At 47.4% G+C, this 15,725-nt stretch overlaps 1 protein-coding gene across 35 annotated transcripts in view; it reads right to left on the bottom strand.

Annotated features, from left to right (window-relative positions):
- The window catches only part of RBFOX1 (RNA binding fox-1 homolog 1), a 2,033,710-nt gene that overhangs the window by 45,887 nt on the left and 1,972,098 nt on the right, over window positions 1-15,725 (bottom strand). For 18 of the 35 annotated variants that reach the window (XM_072835700.1, XM_072835693.1, XM_072835699.1 and 15 more), the window contains 2 exons: window positions 11,388-11,520; window positions 2,387-2,426 (listed from right to left, as the gene is read on the bottom strand). In XM_072835700.1, the coding sequence (XP_072691801.1) occupies window positions 2,387-2,426; window positions 11,388-11,520 (173 nt within the window). The remainder of the gene's footprint in view (window positions 1-2,386; window positions 2,427-11,387; window positions 11,521-15,725) is intronic. The other 17 variants (XM_072835692.1, XM_072835688.1, XM_072835695.1 and 14 more) reach the window with 1 other exon arrangement.

Raw genomic sequence — 15,725 nt, 5'->3', positions numbered from 1 at the left:
GAATTCTTTCTTTCCCCGAAATCAACGCGAGGCCACCTATGAGCCCATTTCGCTGCCGTCACAGGAGGTCTAGTCGCTGTGCCCCCCAGACACTGTGCCCTCCCCCCCGGGGCAGGAATATTCCAAAACTGCCAGTTTACACAGAGCAAAACACTCAGGAAGCTCTGCAAGGTCTGAGATCCTTTCTTGGAAAGAGGATCCAAACAACGGCCACGAAGCAGGGCACTGAGTTCGCATCTCAGTAGCTCCCTCTGTCCCCCGACTGCCCATTTGAAACCTCCCCCTGAAAAATATTAATATAATATGAACAGCGGGAAAAATGATATAGACATTTTTTGGGCTCGAAGAGTGGCTTGCAAAGCATGGGAGAAACAGTTTTCTAAACCCTGACTCCGGGGAGCACAGCATTGGTGAAACAAGAACCGCTGTGTCCTGCCATAACCTCCGACACCTTCGGGGGCTGCACCACCATACCCCGCAGGCTCTGTGCCCAGATGTGGTGGGTTCATGGGGCACGAAAGCCGCTAAAGGAGCTTACAGCCCGAAGGGGCTTTTTTGGGTAGCTCTCCTCACTGAATGGACTCTCTCTTCCCACCTGGTGCATTTGCTCCCTTCTGAGTGTCTCTGTGCCCCCCATTTGCTCTGTTCTCACGGATTTTCATCTGAGGTCTCCAGCACCACTGGCACAGTCACATCTGCCCACCTCTCCTAGTTGTGCATTCTTTCCCCATGTCTGGGATCCTCCAGACTCTGCCTTCGGGCAGCTCCTCCTTCCTGCTACTCAAGTATCTAGAAGGCAGGAGAAGACACCCACTGGAAATATCCATAGGACAGCACAAATTAATAATTCAATAAATGGCTGTCAGTTTACAAAGGAGGAAACTGAGGCACAAGGAGGAGGCCATTCAAGAAACAATAGTTAATATATTTTTGTTTTTAGCTAGGCTTATGAATGTGCCCTCCCCCACCACTGGTAGGTGTTGATAGAGATTTTTTTTTTTTTTTGTATTTTGGGGTTTTTTTTGGTCTATTGTCTTTTTTCCCCTCATTTTTCATCCCTTCTCTTCTCCCCATATTCCAAATAAAAAAGAAAAAAAGCCCTAAGCTTAGATATGCTCTATCCAGAGGCTACACTGGCAGTTGGGTGTAGACTGATGTTGGGTTTCTTGGGTTTCTAAGGATGTTGATGGATCTCCAGCCTGCCTAGCCTCACACTGCCTCTCTGTCTAAAATGGTATGCATTGAAAAAAAAAAAAAAAAAGTTGGAGCCATGCATTAAGCTACACAAAAAAATAAGAAATTGGTTGCTCAGTGGGTGTAGGTTGTTTGTTCATTTTATTATGAAAAAAACCCCACTAATCCATAGATTATAATAAATGTATTTGATGCAATGATAGTAGAACTCAACTACATGCATCATTGATGGAGATTAATACTATGTTTCAAAATTGTAGTTATTTGAAATTCAAAAGGAAGAAAATTAAATAAATAGTGTCTTTCTCATTTTCTTGTAAATGATATCAATTTGGTCAGAAATACGGTTTTATTTTTCTTTGTTATCTAGTCTATAAGACAACAAATAGGATTCCAGTGAACTTATTTGAGGTCACTTGTAATACAAAAAAAAAGCATAGGATTTAAAAAAATGGCCCTGGACCTTGCCCATCTATTTTAAATTGTGTGTATTCCAGCTTATTCTCCTAACATTGTAGTTAATATCACAATAGGAGAGAGTAAGTGCCTCTAGATCAATTTAGGTAAGTTTAATTATGGTCCCCATAATGAGAACCATCCTACTCTTTTCTGAAAGTGAAAAGCCTAATAAAGTGGTACCATTTAATAAATGATTCTAAATTTAACAAACAATTCTAAGTCAGGTAATGGTTGGGGGCGGGGAGATGGAAGGAACAAGGAGGACTAAAGGGTTGTGTGGCCAAGTGGGCAGTTATTTTGTTAGAAATGTTTCCTGCTAAAATCACCCAGAGGGAGTGGGAAGGGTTCTTTCTAGAGCTATCACCATGAACAAATGTCTTTTTCGGAAAACATCAAGAAAAGCAGCCATGAAAATATCTTTTAACCCTCTGCAGCTGGTAACTACAGCTGTTATCCTAAATATTATGCTGAAACCACACTGAAAACTTTAGAGGCTTTTTTTTTTTATAGGGCTAGAGAGTGTTAAATTTGACATGAGACAAATGCCATCATTTTAAGGGCGCGTTTGCATGTCTTCTGAGGTTAACTTCTGGAGTTAATGCCACCCAACACCAGCCACGATGGCTGTCGGGACTCTTGCCCACAGACCAGGAAGAGGAAACTTGTAGCAAACTTGTAAACAGAATGACTCCGGGAGGAAACAGGGGTGGCATGCACGTTAATGAATACTTACATAAATGTCTGCACCATAAAATCCATCCTGGTAAACAACACTGCAAGGGTGCACACACAAAGAAAAACATCCATATTAGTGCATTTCCCCATGCAGACACACCAACCCCTGCAATGGCGAAGTTAGTCTGGTCACAAGATCCAAAACACAGGAACCAAGGATAGTTTTCACATTGGTTAAGGAGGTTGGAGACAACAGCTGTCCGTCAGCCCGAGAAAATTAGGCAGGGGCCCGAGGTTGGTCCAGGATGTGGTGGCGTGCTGGGCACCAGGCCCCACTCCCTGGCTTTCAGGAAGGGGAGCAGAAATGCAAAGAGGAGGTGGGTTTAAGTGGCCTGGACAGACAGAAGGGTCAGTGTTTGTGTTCAACCCAACCACAGATCTCCCCACCTGGGGGGAAATAATCATCTGCTTAAAATACAGGATTGATAAAGGGTAGGGGACAGATTGTCGCATTTTCAGGACGCGGTGTAGCTGAACGACTTGAGGAGAGCCAGACAACCCAAACGATTCCAGAACTGTTCCCCTACGGTCTTTCAACGCTGTGGTATTAAATTTGATAATTCCAGGTGCCACTCCTTCGTGGTAAGTGTAGGAAAATATCTTTGATTACACGTGTGTGATCATGTGTGTGTGCAAGATCACACATGTGTTTGTATACGTGGGTGCTCTGTGTGCATGCAGGCGAGCGGATTGTGGGTGTGGTACCATGTGCATGTCAGCACACGTGTGTGTGTGCACGTGTATGCCTGCCCAGGTGTATAACTGCATACGTGTGCAGACTGGCATATACAGTGTGTAGTGGTCTGTGTTTGCACATCTATGCATGTATTTGTGCTCGTGTGTACACATGTATGTACATACAGGTGCCTGCATGTAAATTTTCATAAAGTATATCCAGGCCAAGCAAGCCCCACATTATGACTGAGGTTCCATTGACACCATCCATATATAGTCATTCCAGAGAGAAAGGACTTCACAGGAAGCAGAAAATCCTGGGCTTTTCCAGAAGTTTCTTGGTATACCTTGAGTGAAGCAGCCAGGAAGAGAAGCTTATAGCCATGTAATCACGGGAAACTAACTCACAATACCTAAGCGTTACAATGGGTTTCATGAGGATCACATGTAGCCTGTACAGGTCACAGGCTTCTCGAAGGATCACAGGACGTATGGACTATAAAAGCGTGCGTTTCCAAGTGCAGGTTTTCCGCAGGATGGTGGTTGTCATTGATAACCTTCCCTGAGAACTCCCCACGGAGTTCATAGATGATTTAGGACTCTGGCAAAGGACCAGTGAGCCACCCCAGTGAATGGAGCGGGGTTCTAACAGAAACAGGACTCTGGTTACCAAAGGGAGCCAGCAGGCTTCGGGAGGAGAGCAGACCCACATGTAAGCCAAGCGTATGGGACCTGAGGATGGTACTGGAAACACACGCACACGCACGCACACACACGGCTGTGACACTGGTTTGCTGGAGAACCCTGTGGAGTGCTTCTCAGAGCTTTTGAGACATGACTGGCTAGACCCCAAGTACCATTATCCTTAAAAATGTGACAGGATTTCACATGCCAAGGAGGTTGGGAGGAATCACTTTCAGCTGTTTTCATTTTGATCCAAGAGGGCTAAGGTTCACAAGGGGGCTCGTCAAGCGGCATAAAACCCCTAATCCAAGACACTGAGGTGCACAGCACCCTGAGCTGTGCTCCCAGCATTTGCAACATTAAAAGATAGTGTCTGTTGGGGGTCAGAAGGCAGGGCCAGCCTCTGCCAACAGGATTTGGAACAGATCGGAGGAAACGGGGGGAGAGTGACAAATATTTAGCCTGGGTCCCGAACCACAGAGCTTAGTCCTACAGCCGTGACAAAACAGCCTCTGCTTTGGCCCCACTCTTCCATGCTGCTGTGCCTGGGCTGGGAACGCCTACTCTCCCAATATCCTCCTCCAGAAGCAGGTCATCATTCAAGAGCCAAGTGAGGCGGGAACCGCATGGCCATCCGGTCACAGCCTCACCAACCAGCAGCTGTGAGCTGGGGGCTCATCACTTAAGCTATCTGAGCATCACGTACTCATCTGCAAAATGGGGAGAGGGACTAGGAAGTGGCCACCTCGAAGAGGATGCAGTGAGGTGCTGGGTGCAAAGCCATGAGCAATGTGCTGGACATCGTGGTTACAGAAAGTGATCTGGGTGTGAACCAAATATTAGTATTTTAACTACACATTAATATATATTTAAACATGTGAAGTCATGCCTCCATCCACATATTTGTTAGACGGGGATCCCATCTGTGACTGCTCTTCTGTGAATACTGAGGAGCCAAGCCTGGCCTAGACTTTGGGGGTGTTCCCATGCACGCCCATGTGGACCAGGAGGGCTGAGCTGAGGCTCTGGCTGGAAAAGTGGCCTCTTCTTTCACCAGCTGCGGTTCTTAGAAGTCATGGCCAGCTGCACGCCTCCATATCAAGTCTATTTGTACCAACAGCTCCCAGGAGTGAGGAAAGGACAGGCCCTGATGTTTGTTTGCCTTTGTTCAGCAGGGTAAACCCTGTACCATGCTTGGCCGTGGCAAATTACTTTGGGACTTGGACATCCCGCATTGGAGACAGAGAACCAAAGAGAAGATGTGATCCAGCATCCTCATTTTGAGAAGCTCAAAGCAACTGAATGCTGAGTACTATTTCTCTGCTACCAAAATGCTTACAGTCCTCCAACAACTACACTAGGGCACAGACGGGCAAGAACGTCCATCACTAAACCTGCCATCAGGGAGCTTTGCAGGGAGGGGGCTGTGCGGTCTCAAAGCCATGTGCATAAATGCACATAAGTGTAAAACTGTGGTGTGGATAGGAGTTGAGGAGGAACAGGTGCTCCGAGAGGGCAACCGGGGGTGGGGGGTAGGAGGTGCTAGCAGAAGAGGTGAAGCTACCTGTCCAAGCACCTCGGAAATCTCAAAGCCTTAGCCAGGTAGAGAGGGGGGAAAAGCATTCCAGGCAAAGGGAACAGACTATGCAAGCCCCAGTGTCTAGAAGGTCCGAGGCTCCTTCAGGGGCCTGCAGGGTTCAGAGGCCCAGCGGACGGCAGGAGAGGGGGTGCTTGGCTGAGAAAGGAAACTAAGAATTCCCACTATTATAAACCACAGGATGCAGGGAGTGCCCATTCTCACTGAGTGCTGTACCCGCACATTTCGGAGGGAATGATGGAGAGGGTGTAATATATTTTCATGAATTCTCTAAAACCAAGAGACCCATAGGGCTGTCCTTGTTCATGGTATGAAATGAAGCCAGTTGATGGGCTGCCACTTTCACCAAAATGCTGTTTCTCCTCCTAAGCTATTGGTGATAGAGAAGGCACAGACAATACTGGTCCTCACATTCATAGAATGAGTCCTACGTGTTCAGTCCCTGGTCTAAGCATCCTGCGCTCATTATCCCATCTCGCCTTCTTATTGCCCCTGTGGGTTGGAGAATAGTGTCATCACCCTTCAGATAGAAAGAACCTACAGGGAGCCTTGGCTTCACCATCTGCATTGAACTGCTGCAGCAGACAGTGGTCAAATTTCAGCGTGCATGCAGGGTCACCTGAGGGCTCGTTATAACACAGATGGCTGGGCCCCATGCCCAGCCCAGAGCTTCTGACTTCATAAGTCTGGATGGGAAGGGGGGGCTGGTCTAAGAATTCCAATTTCTAACAAGGACCAGGTGACGCTGATGCTGGTGGCTCAGGGACGAATAGGCTCTTCGTTCTATGGGACACCACCCTGCACATGTTATCTTTGTGTACATTTGTGACAGCACCAACCTAGGAGACTGACCAGTCTCCCAGGTCCTATTCTAAACAGGAGCTGGTTATAGGAAAGCTCTCATAAACTCTCACACTGGTTTCCAGGAATGTGTCCAAACACCTTTTAAAGCCCCACGAAACAGGTGCACTTAAAATATCAGATTTGTAGGGAAAGGAGGGCAGGAGTCGATGGCTACTATGGATCTATAGATAAATTAAGCATGGTCGCGTCCAAGCGAAGGGAGTTGCCGTCATGCATGGAACAGGTGCAGTCCAATTTTAATGCAAAGGCGGACTGTCTAGCCATGCAAAGGTAATTGTATTGCTTGCCAATCACTTTGGGCCTGCAAATGCTTTTTCAAGAACATAATGCAAATGCACATCTCATTTTCTTAGGAAGGAAGGTAATAACAGTCGTTAAATATTTGGTTGAATGCAAGCAGGGAATGATTGCACTATAGCAAATTAGTTTACTTAAAAAAAGAAAAGAAAAGAAAAGAAAGTATAGGATGCCCAAACTATACAATCTGTTTGTGTAATATATCACCACCACAAATACATTCCTGAAGGAGAGGTTATTTAAAACTGCTCTTCCTTACTGTCCCTTCCAAGTGGAAAATAAATTAAAATTTTAATGTGTTTAAATCTAGCTGTTTTTCAATAGATAAGGGTTCATAAACTCCCTGGCATTTGTATATTACTGCGTCTGTTGTATATGGATATATGTACGTGTACACCAACATTTTCCTTTGGAAGACATTTTTAATTAGATTATTAAAGGCCATCTGTCACATACCACTCCCCTCTCCCCCTAAAATTTAAAAACCACTGACTTACGGTGTTTGTCTATAGATGCATTCAATTTAGAAGCTTTTTTTTTTTTATGTAACAGAAGTTACACTTTAACACTGGCTGGAGATTTGAACAAGAATTCACACACAAAACAAAGATATAAACAACAAGCTAGAGAGAATTCTGGAAAATATTCTGATAATGGGTGATAACTTTAGTTCCTGGTGTTCCTATCAAATGAGAAAGGTCCTAAACAACAGACAATACGGTCTGGGGATTAAGATATTTAGATATTAATACCAGAAAGCATAGTTGATTGATGGACAGAAAGGCGCATGCACATCGTCCTAGAGGCTGGTGTACGAGGCCTTTCTAGGACCTAGCCTGAAAGCATTCCTAAGGATCTATGGGTACTTAATAGTTAAGGAACTAATTAATTAAGAGCAAGGATTTGGTGAGGCCAGTCTCACAGGGTTACTTTTGGTGTTGGGGTTCAGTTGCTGTCTTTTAGTATCTGATGTTGTACTGAGTCTGGTGGGTACATCTTAAAGGCATCTACCTGCCCTCTCCAACCATGGGTCATCAGTCTGCAAGCTCCATTGGATGGTAATTGTCCAAAAGGCAATTTCTCCCAAATGTGAGTCATAGAAAGACAGACTGGACATTGAGCCTTCTCTAGCAAAACTGAGTCCAAGATCAAATGCAAGGATTGATCCATTCGGCTGTCTAGGAAACCATTCACTAGCTAATATTTTATTTATGATCTATATATTCCATAAATGATTGAAGTGCCTTCATCCAAATCCAGCTCTGTGGCTTGTGGGGAATGGAAGTCTGTGACCTGCATGCAGGTGCCTCCAAGGAAAGGGGGTCAGACACTAGGTTTCTAACTCATTGCCCATCCTCACTCAGTTAATATTGACAATCAACAGTGAGTTGGCTGGCTCAGTCTAGGTTTCCCATTCATTCCCACGATCCCTCTATGGAAAATGACCAAGTATTAATGTCTCAGGAGGTTTCTTTTTAGCGATGTGAGAAAGAAGAGAATAGGGCCTCTCTAGAACCTGTGTTCTTCACTTGCTGGGAAGAACTTCAGAAAATACCAGAAAGTGGAGGAGAAAACCAAATCAATAAAGGGAACTAGAAGAATAGGGAAGGCATGGTTGGTGAATCCTCCTGCAAGACTATCTTGATCTTGGGTACCTCCAAGGGTCACCCGAGTCTCCATGGAAGTAGCCATGGAGGTTCTGTGGGAAAACAATATGGAAACCATACATGGAAATAGGGTAAATGATACATTTTTGGTTGGAATTTCAGTAACAGAGTATATATTGCATACTTCCATGAAGATCAGAGATTTAGGTTGCCAGTGAGCTGTATCTTCAACTGGTGACAAATGGAAAACCATAATAAATGCAGCTTGCTAGGTGATACCTTAGTAAAGATGGAGATCACTGGGTGTGAGGGAGAATGGTGGAATGGGATTTCAATGTGGAACTTTAGGAAGTGCCTGGACTTAAGTGCATCCTACATTTCTCCTTTTTCTGGAAGCCGCCCCTAAAAACCCAAGCTGAGCTAAAGGGCCTCCCTTGGTGCTCACAGGACACCCTTATCGCTAATCATAGTTATTGAAATTATTAGCCTACATGGTGCACCCTACCCCTAATGGGAAGAATCTCCTCTGAAGGTGCAAGACACAGTGCATGGAATTGGGATGCTAGGCTAAACTGTACTGGAGTAAAGACATGAGTCGAATCTAGAAATCTCTGCCACCAAAGGAACAGCTTTGGAGAGGAACAGCTACAGGATATCCACCACTATCACCTGGACCACCTGAATCCTGATAATGTCGCTTCTTGGGAACAGAAGTAGGTTTCCAATACCTTTGCTGTTTGCTTCCACTCAAGCCCAGGGCTCTCACCACTCCAGCCCATATCTGCCCTGTCCTGTCCTCTGCTATTCTTTCCAACATGAGCTGCCTCCCTGCACTCTCCTGCAGCCTAAACCAACAAGTAGAAGCAAAGGGAAACCTTCATTTAAGATGCTGGGTTCACACTTTTCTCATTTGGTGCTAGTGTACTCCAGGGAGTTTGTAACACAGCAACACAGCCTAGCTGAATTTCCTGTTTTCAACCAGCACTTGGCTCTTATAGAACTTATAGACATGGACACACGTACCCCTAGGGTGCACCCCTAGCCCTTCTGCTCCATCACCACCCTCTTCCTGTGTTGAGAATTTCATCTTACTACTAAGGGGGGTTTCAGGATTCCACTGAGAATATTACTAGCAAAGAGGCACGGTGTACCATTATAACTGAAATGATTAGGAATATTGCTGGAATACTTAAATTAATTAACATCTGAAGCAGTCACCAACACGTTGCTTCACCATTTGGAGATGCCCGTGTCTCTTCCTGGTGAATGTGGCGTTAATTAGTTATGCGTGGTTATTCCCGGCAAAGAGTGAGCTCATTGTAAGTGAGAGAATTTCAATTTTATGGCAGGTGTGTTATTTTGAGATTTTTATAAATCGTTCATGGGAGGATAAGCCATATAATTTTACTTTATTTCTTTCCCGTTCAGTATACTAGTGAGATACGGAGGGTACATATACCAAAAAGCTACAATTACCGTCTACTAAGATAAGATAATAATTTTCCGACAAGCTAATGTGGTATAAACATGCAATTTTGTATTTATGGCTTATGAATCTTGCTTTAGTAATTACGTGAGCCTACAGGGTAACTTGGTGGGTTTCTTTCCTTCATAACAACTGACTGTGTGACCTTGGGAATAACACGTCTTTACTTCTGCATTTCTGGGTCCATGATGAGACGGGCTCAACACCGTGAGGTTGGAAATAACGATTAACACAGTGGATGCTTCCTTAGATCACATGGCCAGATACATAAGGCTTAGGGGGTACAGATGCATGTTTTTGGAGGGTGGGGAGAATTCGGGGCAATTTCATCCTTGGTCTGTTATCATCCACCATCTTTCCATGAGAAAGAAATTTTTACTGTTGTTTTGTCCGCTATGAAACTCAGAAGTGACCTGCATCTAATGACAACACAAGAAACCATGGGCGCGGACCGATCTCTCTGTCTTTGTTTTCTCTTCCTGATGATTCCATCTAGTTTCATTTATTTATATTCTTAACTTTGTCTCATTGCATTTGTGTTTGAAACACTTCAAATGCTCTCCTCTGCAATGGGTGAGATATGAATAAATAATGAAAAAAAGAGTGGTTCCCTTTGTCATCAGTATAATAGAGAGATGATCTAGGCTAATTCAAGTTTTCTAAAAGATTTATAAGCAACAGAGCTATTAAAAAATGCATTAACCCTTTTCATACAGCCTGGAATACAGCCATGTTCTTTCTACAGACCAGAAAAGCCAGTCATTGGCCAGGAAAGCCTTGTGCCAAACTGTCCTGGGCATTAGCAGAGTTTTTCTGAGTAGCACTATTGACATTTGGGGTCTGATAACTCTTTTCATTGGGGGGGCATCCTGTGCACTGGGGATGTTGAGCAGTGTCCCTGGCCTTCACCCACTAGATGCCATTGCACCTTCCTGCTCTTGCTGCAACAACCCAAAACATCTCCAGACAGTCCAAACATCCCCTGAGTACCACAGGAGACATCTTTCTCCCTGACTCCAGGGCTGCTGGAATGTTCCAGGAGGACCCCTTAACAGGAAGAAAGAAAGGACAGCATTTGGAGTTGCAGCCCACCACACCAGGACCACCGTTCCTCAGCATTCCTCACCATCCCTTGATCCTCACTTGGCAATTCCAGAGTCCACGCACACAGATACCAAACCGCCAACAGGAGACACATCAACCTGCGTTTCCTTGCAGGGGGCAAAGGAAGGCAAATGCCCATTTTGGAAAACCCAACTGAAATGAGCCTTACTTCCAATTTCTCTGGACTTGCCAATGTTTGCATTTGCTTCCGTGCCTAATTTTCTCTTCTCAGGCAAGGGTTCATAAGCCTTGCCGGGCAAGGTGTCTTTGGGGAGGGGAACCAGACACCCCCACCCCGCCACAGTGAACTTGATGTTTGGGGACTCAATGTCCCTCCACAGACGGATTCAAGGGGCAAATGTGATCCAACCTCCTTAATAACCAGATGTTTGCAATCATCAGAAATACATCTTTGGCTGTAGCCATTTCTCTGTTCTCCAGCATTCAGTCTCAGAGAGAATTTACATAACAACATGTGACATGTAGAATGCTTAAAGGCACCAACCATGACAGGACAAATTACACTCATTTTTCAATACTCTTTGCAAGGTGCTCCACTGCAGGCGCGCCGGGCTGCATGCTGGGGCGGTTCTGGTGGGGCAGTCAAGACCAGCATGCGCTCGCAAACAGGAGGGGGGCCGGTGCGGGAGGCCCAGCCCGGGGACGGGAAGGCCACCCCACTTACCCGCCGTAGGCCGGGATCGGGGGTGGGGGCGCCGCGGCCCGGAAGGTGTTGTACACGGTGCGGCCGCGGCCTCGCAGGTGGGCCCCTCGGTAGGCGGCCGCGGCGGTGGCAGCTGGATACGGGAAGCCGGGCACTGCGGGTGGGGGGAGAGAGACACAAAGGCTTTCAGGAGCACACCTGTCGCTGGGGGCGGCCCGCCCCCCAGGACCCTTCCCCAACAGGCCGCGGTGGACACCTGCCCCGGGCCGGAGACAGGCAGGAGGCCGGGGGCCCCGACAGACAGAGGCGCACATCAAGGCGGCGGTCCCTGTGCCCCAGACATATGGCAAATGACAGACACGCACAAAGAACCCTTAGTCACAGGACGAGCTGTGAGCACTGCACGAAGCCAAAACTCTACGAGGGTAGATGGCGAGAAGTACAGGCGGGGTGTCGTCCGCATCTACCTCTATCCACACATCTGCATGTTGTGCACAATGGATATTTCTAGGCGTCTGGGCACATGATGTACATGTAGGATGCCCACACGCGTGTGCACGTGTACGGGACCATGCATGGCCATGGTGTGTATGGACCATACATACATGGTGTATATGCGTGCAGGCTTGTGTGGGACTGTACGCATGCACGGTCATACGTGCACGTATATGCCTGTGTATACACATGCACACGTTTTGGGGTGTTCCTAGTTCTCTCTGGGGCTGAACTGGGTGTTGTCTGTTGATTGCTTTCCCCATCCTGTTTTTATTTATTTCCCACATTCTCCTTTAAGTACAAAAATGGCTTGTACTTATTTTTTAATGGCAACACAGTGTTTCCACAGGCACATGCATGCATGGCAAGTGTGGAAAGAAACAAATGGTTACCGATGGTGTCCCGTCAGCCCCCAAACCATTTAACAGCTTTTAAGATGCAGACGAGAACCGTGATTACAGACAGTCTGGGAACTCAACTCCTAGGAAGAGGGTGTGGGGCTGAGTTTTCCTCCTTGGAGTAGAATTCTCGGAGTAGGATGGCTCGCTGAGGAGTCGAGAGGGAAAGGAAGCCTGATGCCAGAGACCCCTGATTATTCATTCTCTTGCCTCTGCCTGGGATGGACCTCCTTCTGGGGGTCTGCAGGTCCTGACACCCTGGGGCCCAGGAAGCCTTCGGGAAACCACTTCTGCCCTTTTTACTTGCCTGACTCTCGCCATGCCAGCTCCGGGCCTGCCATCCCACCAAACCGCAGGCCGGGCGCCCAAACCACATCCCCGGGAGGACACGCTTTTCTGGGAAATCACACTGGGGGATCCGCTGTGGCAGGAGATCTGTTTTAAAGGCCCAGAACAGCCAGCCTCTTGCAGGTATCAGTTTTGGGAAGAGGCTCAGTCCATGTGTTACCTTCTCCCTATCATCCGGCAGGTGCCTCCAGGCGTCCCCCAGCCCATCCGTCTTTGCTTCTGCCTCCCCAAGTCAGCAGAAGCTCCCTGATTTCATTAACAGTAGGTTCTAAATATTGGACACCCAGATGAATGTAAGGGGGGCTTCAATACGTACACAAGAGAGTGGAGTTGGAGGCTGTGGGCAGGCCAAGTGATGGACAGACTCTGGCCAACCACCCTTCCTTGACCCTGACCCAACAGGAGCTTTCCAGAGGGAGGGAGACATGGGAAAAAGGAAGCAGGGTGGCAAGGGTTTCCTCCCCTGCACAGCACCCCCACTCCCCTGGGAGCTCACGCAGTGTTTGAAAGGACAGGCAGGGCTGGGAGGGACAGTTTCTTCAGGCGTGACATGAGCACAGAGGCTCAGAACATCCTACCCCAAGGGGAGGTAATCTCCGCTCTCCAGGAGCTCCATTTGGGGGAGCACCTCACCCCTCGTAGGATGTTGTGTTTCAGGTTGTGATGAAGTTGCCTCCAGCTTACATCCAAATTGCTAAGGATGTGTGTGTGTGGGGAGGCCTCTCTCCTTCCTACCACCACATTCAGGAGCAGGATCTCCATTCCATCTGTCCATTAGCCATGGGGCCCTCGGACACACCAAATCCTAGCTGCTTGGGGGGTGGCAAGGGATGGGGAGGCAAGGGGGGTGGCAAGGGATGGGGAGGCAAGGGGGGTGGGGGTCTCCCACCAAAGCCATCCCCAATTCCATATACCTCCTAGACCCACATAGACTGCAATGGAACCCCTGGACCCAAAGTGTAGACCGACTGGCTATCATCAGGAATGATCCCTGTGTCCTCATGGTTTCCACATCTTTCTCTCACGACGGAGGAGGGTAAAATGCTGGGATTGTAGAACCGAGTCAGAATGATTTTTATCTTCCCACTGATGTCTGAAAAGACCATACAGGTTATTTTTAAACCTTTTTTTTTTTTTTTTTTTAATACTGTTGTTAAAGTCCAATCACACAGCTGTACTTAACCCTCAGCTTGCCGGCCCCTACGCACCCCCACTGCCCCTGGGCTTGTGTTTCAACACATGTGCTTGACATTGCAGGGAGGTGTCAACCTTCATGGGGAAAGCCCCTAAGTCCTAACACCATAAAGGCCCAGAAGTAACGAGATAGGCGATGTTTGCTTCAGGACTGGCGAGGAAATGAGGGAGCGTAGCTTTGACTCCCAACTCTATCTCGCCACAGTTCAAATATTGAGTTTTCATAGGAACGCCCTGGATTTTGAAATAAAGAAAATGAAAAATTCACAATCTGGCAGAACAGCTGGCTGCCTGTGTGAGGAGACACGGTAATTATGCTGACCCATTCATTATCGCCGGCTCCAGAGCAGAGTGAGTGAGACCAGATCCCTCTCAGCGACAAGCAGGTTTTACAATAATTCTTGGAGGATTTAGATGTTGAGATACAACATGAAACAGAAGCTCGGCAGCAGAGTGGAGACAACACAAGCTGCTGGAAGTGTAGAGCTGGGACTGCGGTCGTGCCCCTTGGCTGCAGGGGCGGTGGGGAGTGAAGAGGTCCCTCCAGAGGCAGGGGAAGGCAGCTACAGGTCTCAGAGCAAGGCCTTTGGGGTTCCTCCGAGAGGGGTTCTTATTTTGTTAAGGGAACACAAGAAGGACAACACGTCAACCTCGCTTTTCTGGGAGGCCAAGTGCCCTCAGGCAAAATAAGGAGGTTCTTCAGTTCCTGCTCTGGACCAGAGGCTTCGTGCAGGAAGCATGGGTGTCCCCCGGATGGGTGGTTTGCTCAGCTATTTCTTTTTTGCTACCAGTCTCGGGCTGCCAAGGAGTCCCCTTATGAAGCCTCCAGGTAGTCATCATGATTAATGAACATTTTCTTCTTTCTTATTCTGGTCCTCTTTTCCTTCCTTCCATCCTCCCTCCCTACTTTTTTTATGTTTTAATCTCTTTTGGAAGAGAGCTGCCACAAAGCTCCCCGGGGGTGCTAGCAATCAGGGACCTTGGAAGACAGAAACCAAAGAGAAGGACTCTGGCTATTGCTAGAAGGTCAACTTGCTGAGGGCAGAGACCCCTCTGCCTGTTGATTCAGAAGAGCGCTCAGCACATAGCAGGTGCCTGGATACCCTTTAGACTAACCAAGGTTAGTCTCCCTCCTTCCAGGACAGCAGCCCTACTGCCTCCTCACCTTCCATCTCCCAGAACATTGCCCTCTCTACAAAACACTCTGCTCGGGATTTGCATATACACAGTAGGCTAACAGCACAGTTGGAGCTCAGTCATGATCCCTATGAAAGTCAGTTCTACAGTCGTACCTACAGGTGCTGCGCTGGCCCCAGAATGGCAACCACACTCGGGATATGTGTGATTTTGATAAGAAGGGAGAGGACTTGGGCAAAAGTATTGTACTTGGAATGACTGCAAAACCCTGAGTTCATGGAAATTCACGTTCCATTCACAGTGGCTGCACTGTCAGGATATGGCAGCCGGGTTCTTGTCCTGGGGAAAAGCAGGACTCAAACTCCACCCCACCCACCACCCGCCCTAGGCACTGATACGTCTGGAAGGGCCTGTGGGGTCAGGTTCCTTCTGTCACACAGACCCAGACCATGCTCTCTGGCAATCCAGCAAATCTCAGTCTCTGAGTGCAATACGTGTGTGCAACAAGGAACAATGGGATAGAACACACTTTAGAATCCCTAACTCCTCCAATCCATAGCTGAGCTTTCTAGGTTTCTCCTCATTTTCGCCAGAGGAGGTTTAGGATTCTGAGTGGCTCTCTTCGCTCACCATTAAGACAAATGGCCAATTCCACGGCTAAAACCAAACCAAACTAACACCTAACAACTGTTGGTTAAACTTCCTTTAGATTCTTAGGATGGAAGGAACTGATTTGCCTACCATGCGCATTGGCCTGTTGGTGCCGGGACACGGTTAAATGCATATT

The sequence above is a fragment of the Canis lupus genome, chromosome 8 (genome assembly GCF_048164855.1).
Source record: "Canis lupus baileyi chromosome 8, mCanLup2.hap1, whole genome shotgun sequence".
Taxonomy (NCBI): domain Eukaryota; kingdom Metazoa; phylum Chordata; class Mammalia; order Carnivora; family Canidae; genus Canis; species Canis lupus.
This window is presented reverse-complemented; position numbering and strand designations above follow the sequence as displayed.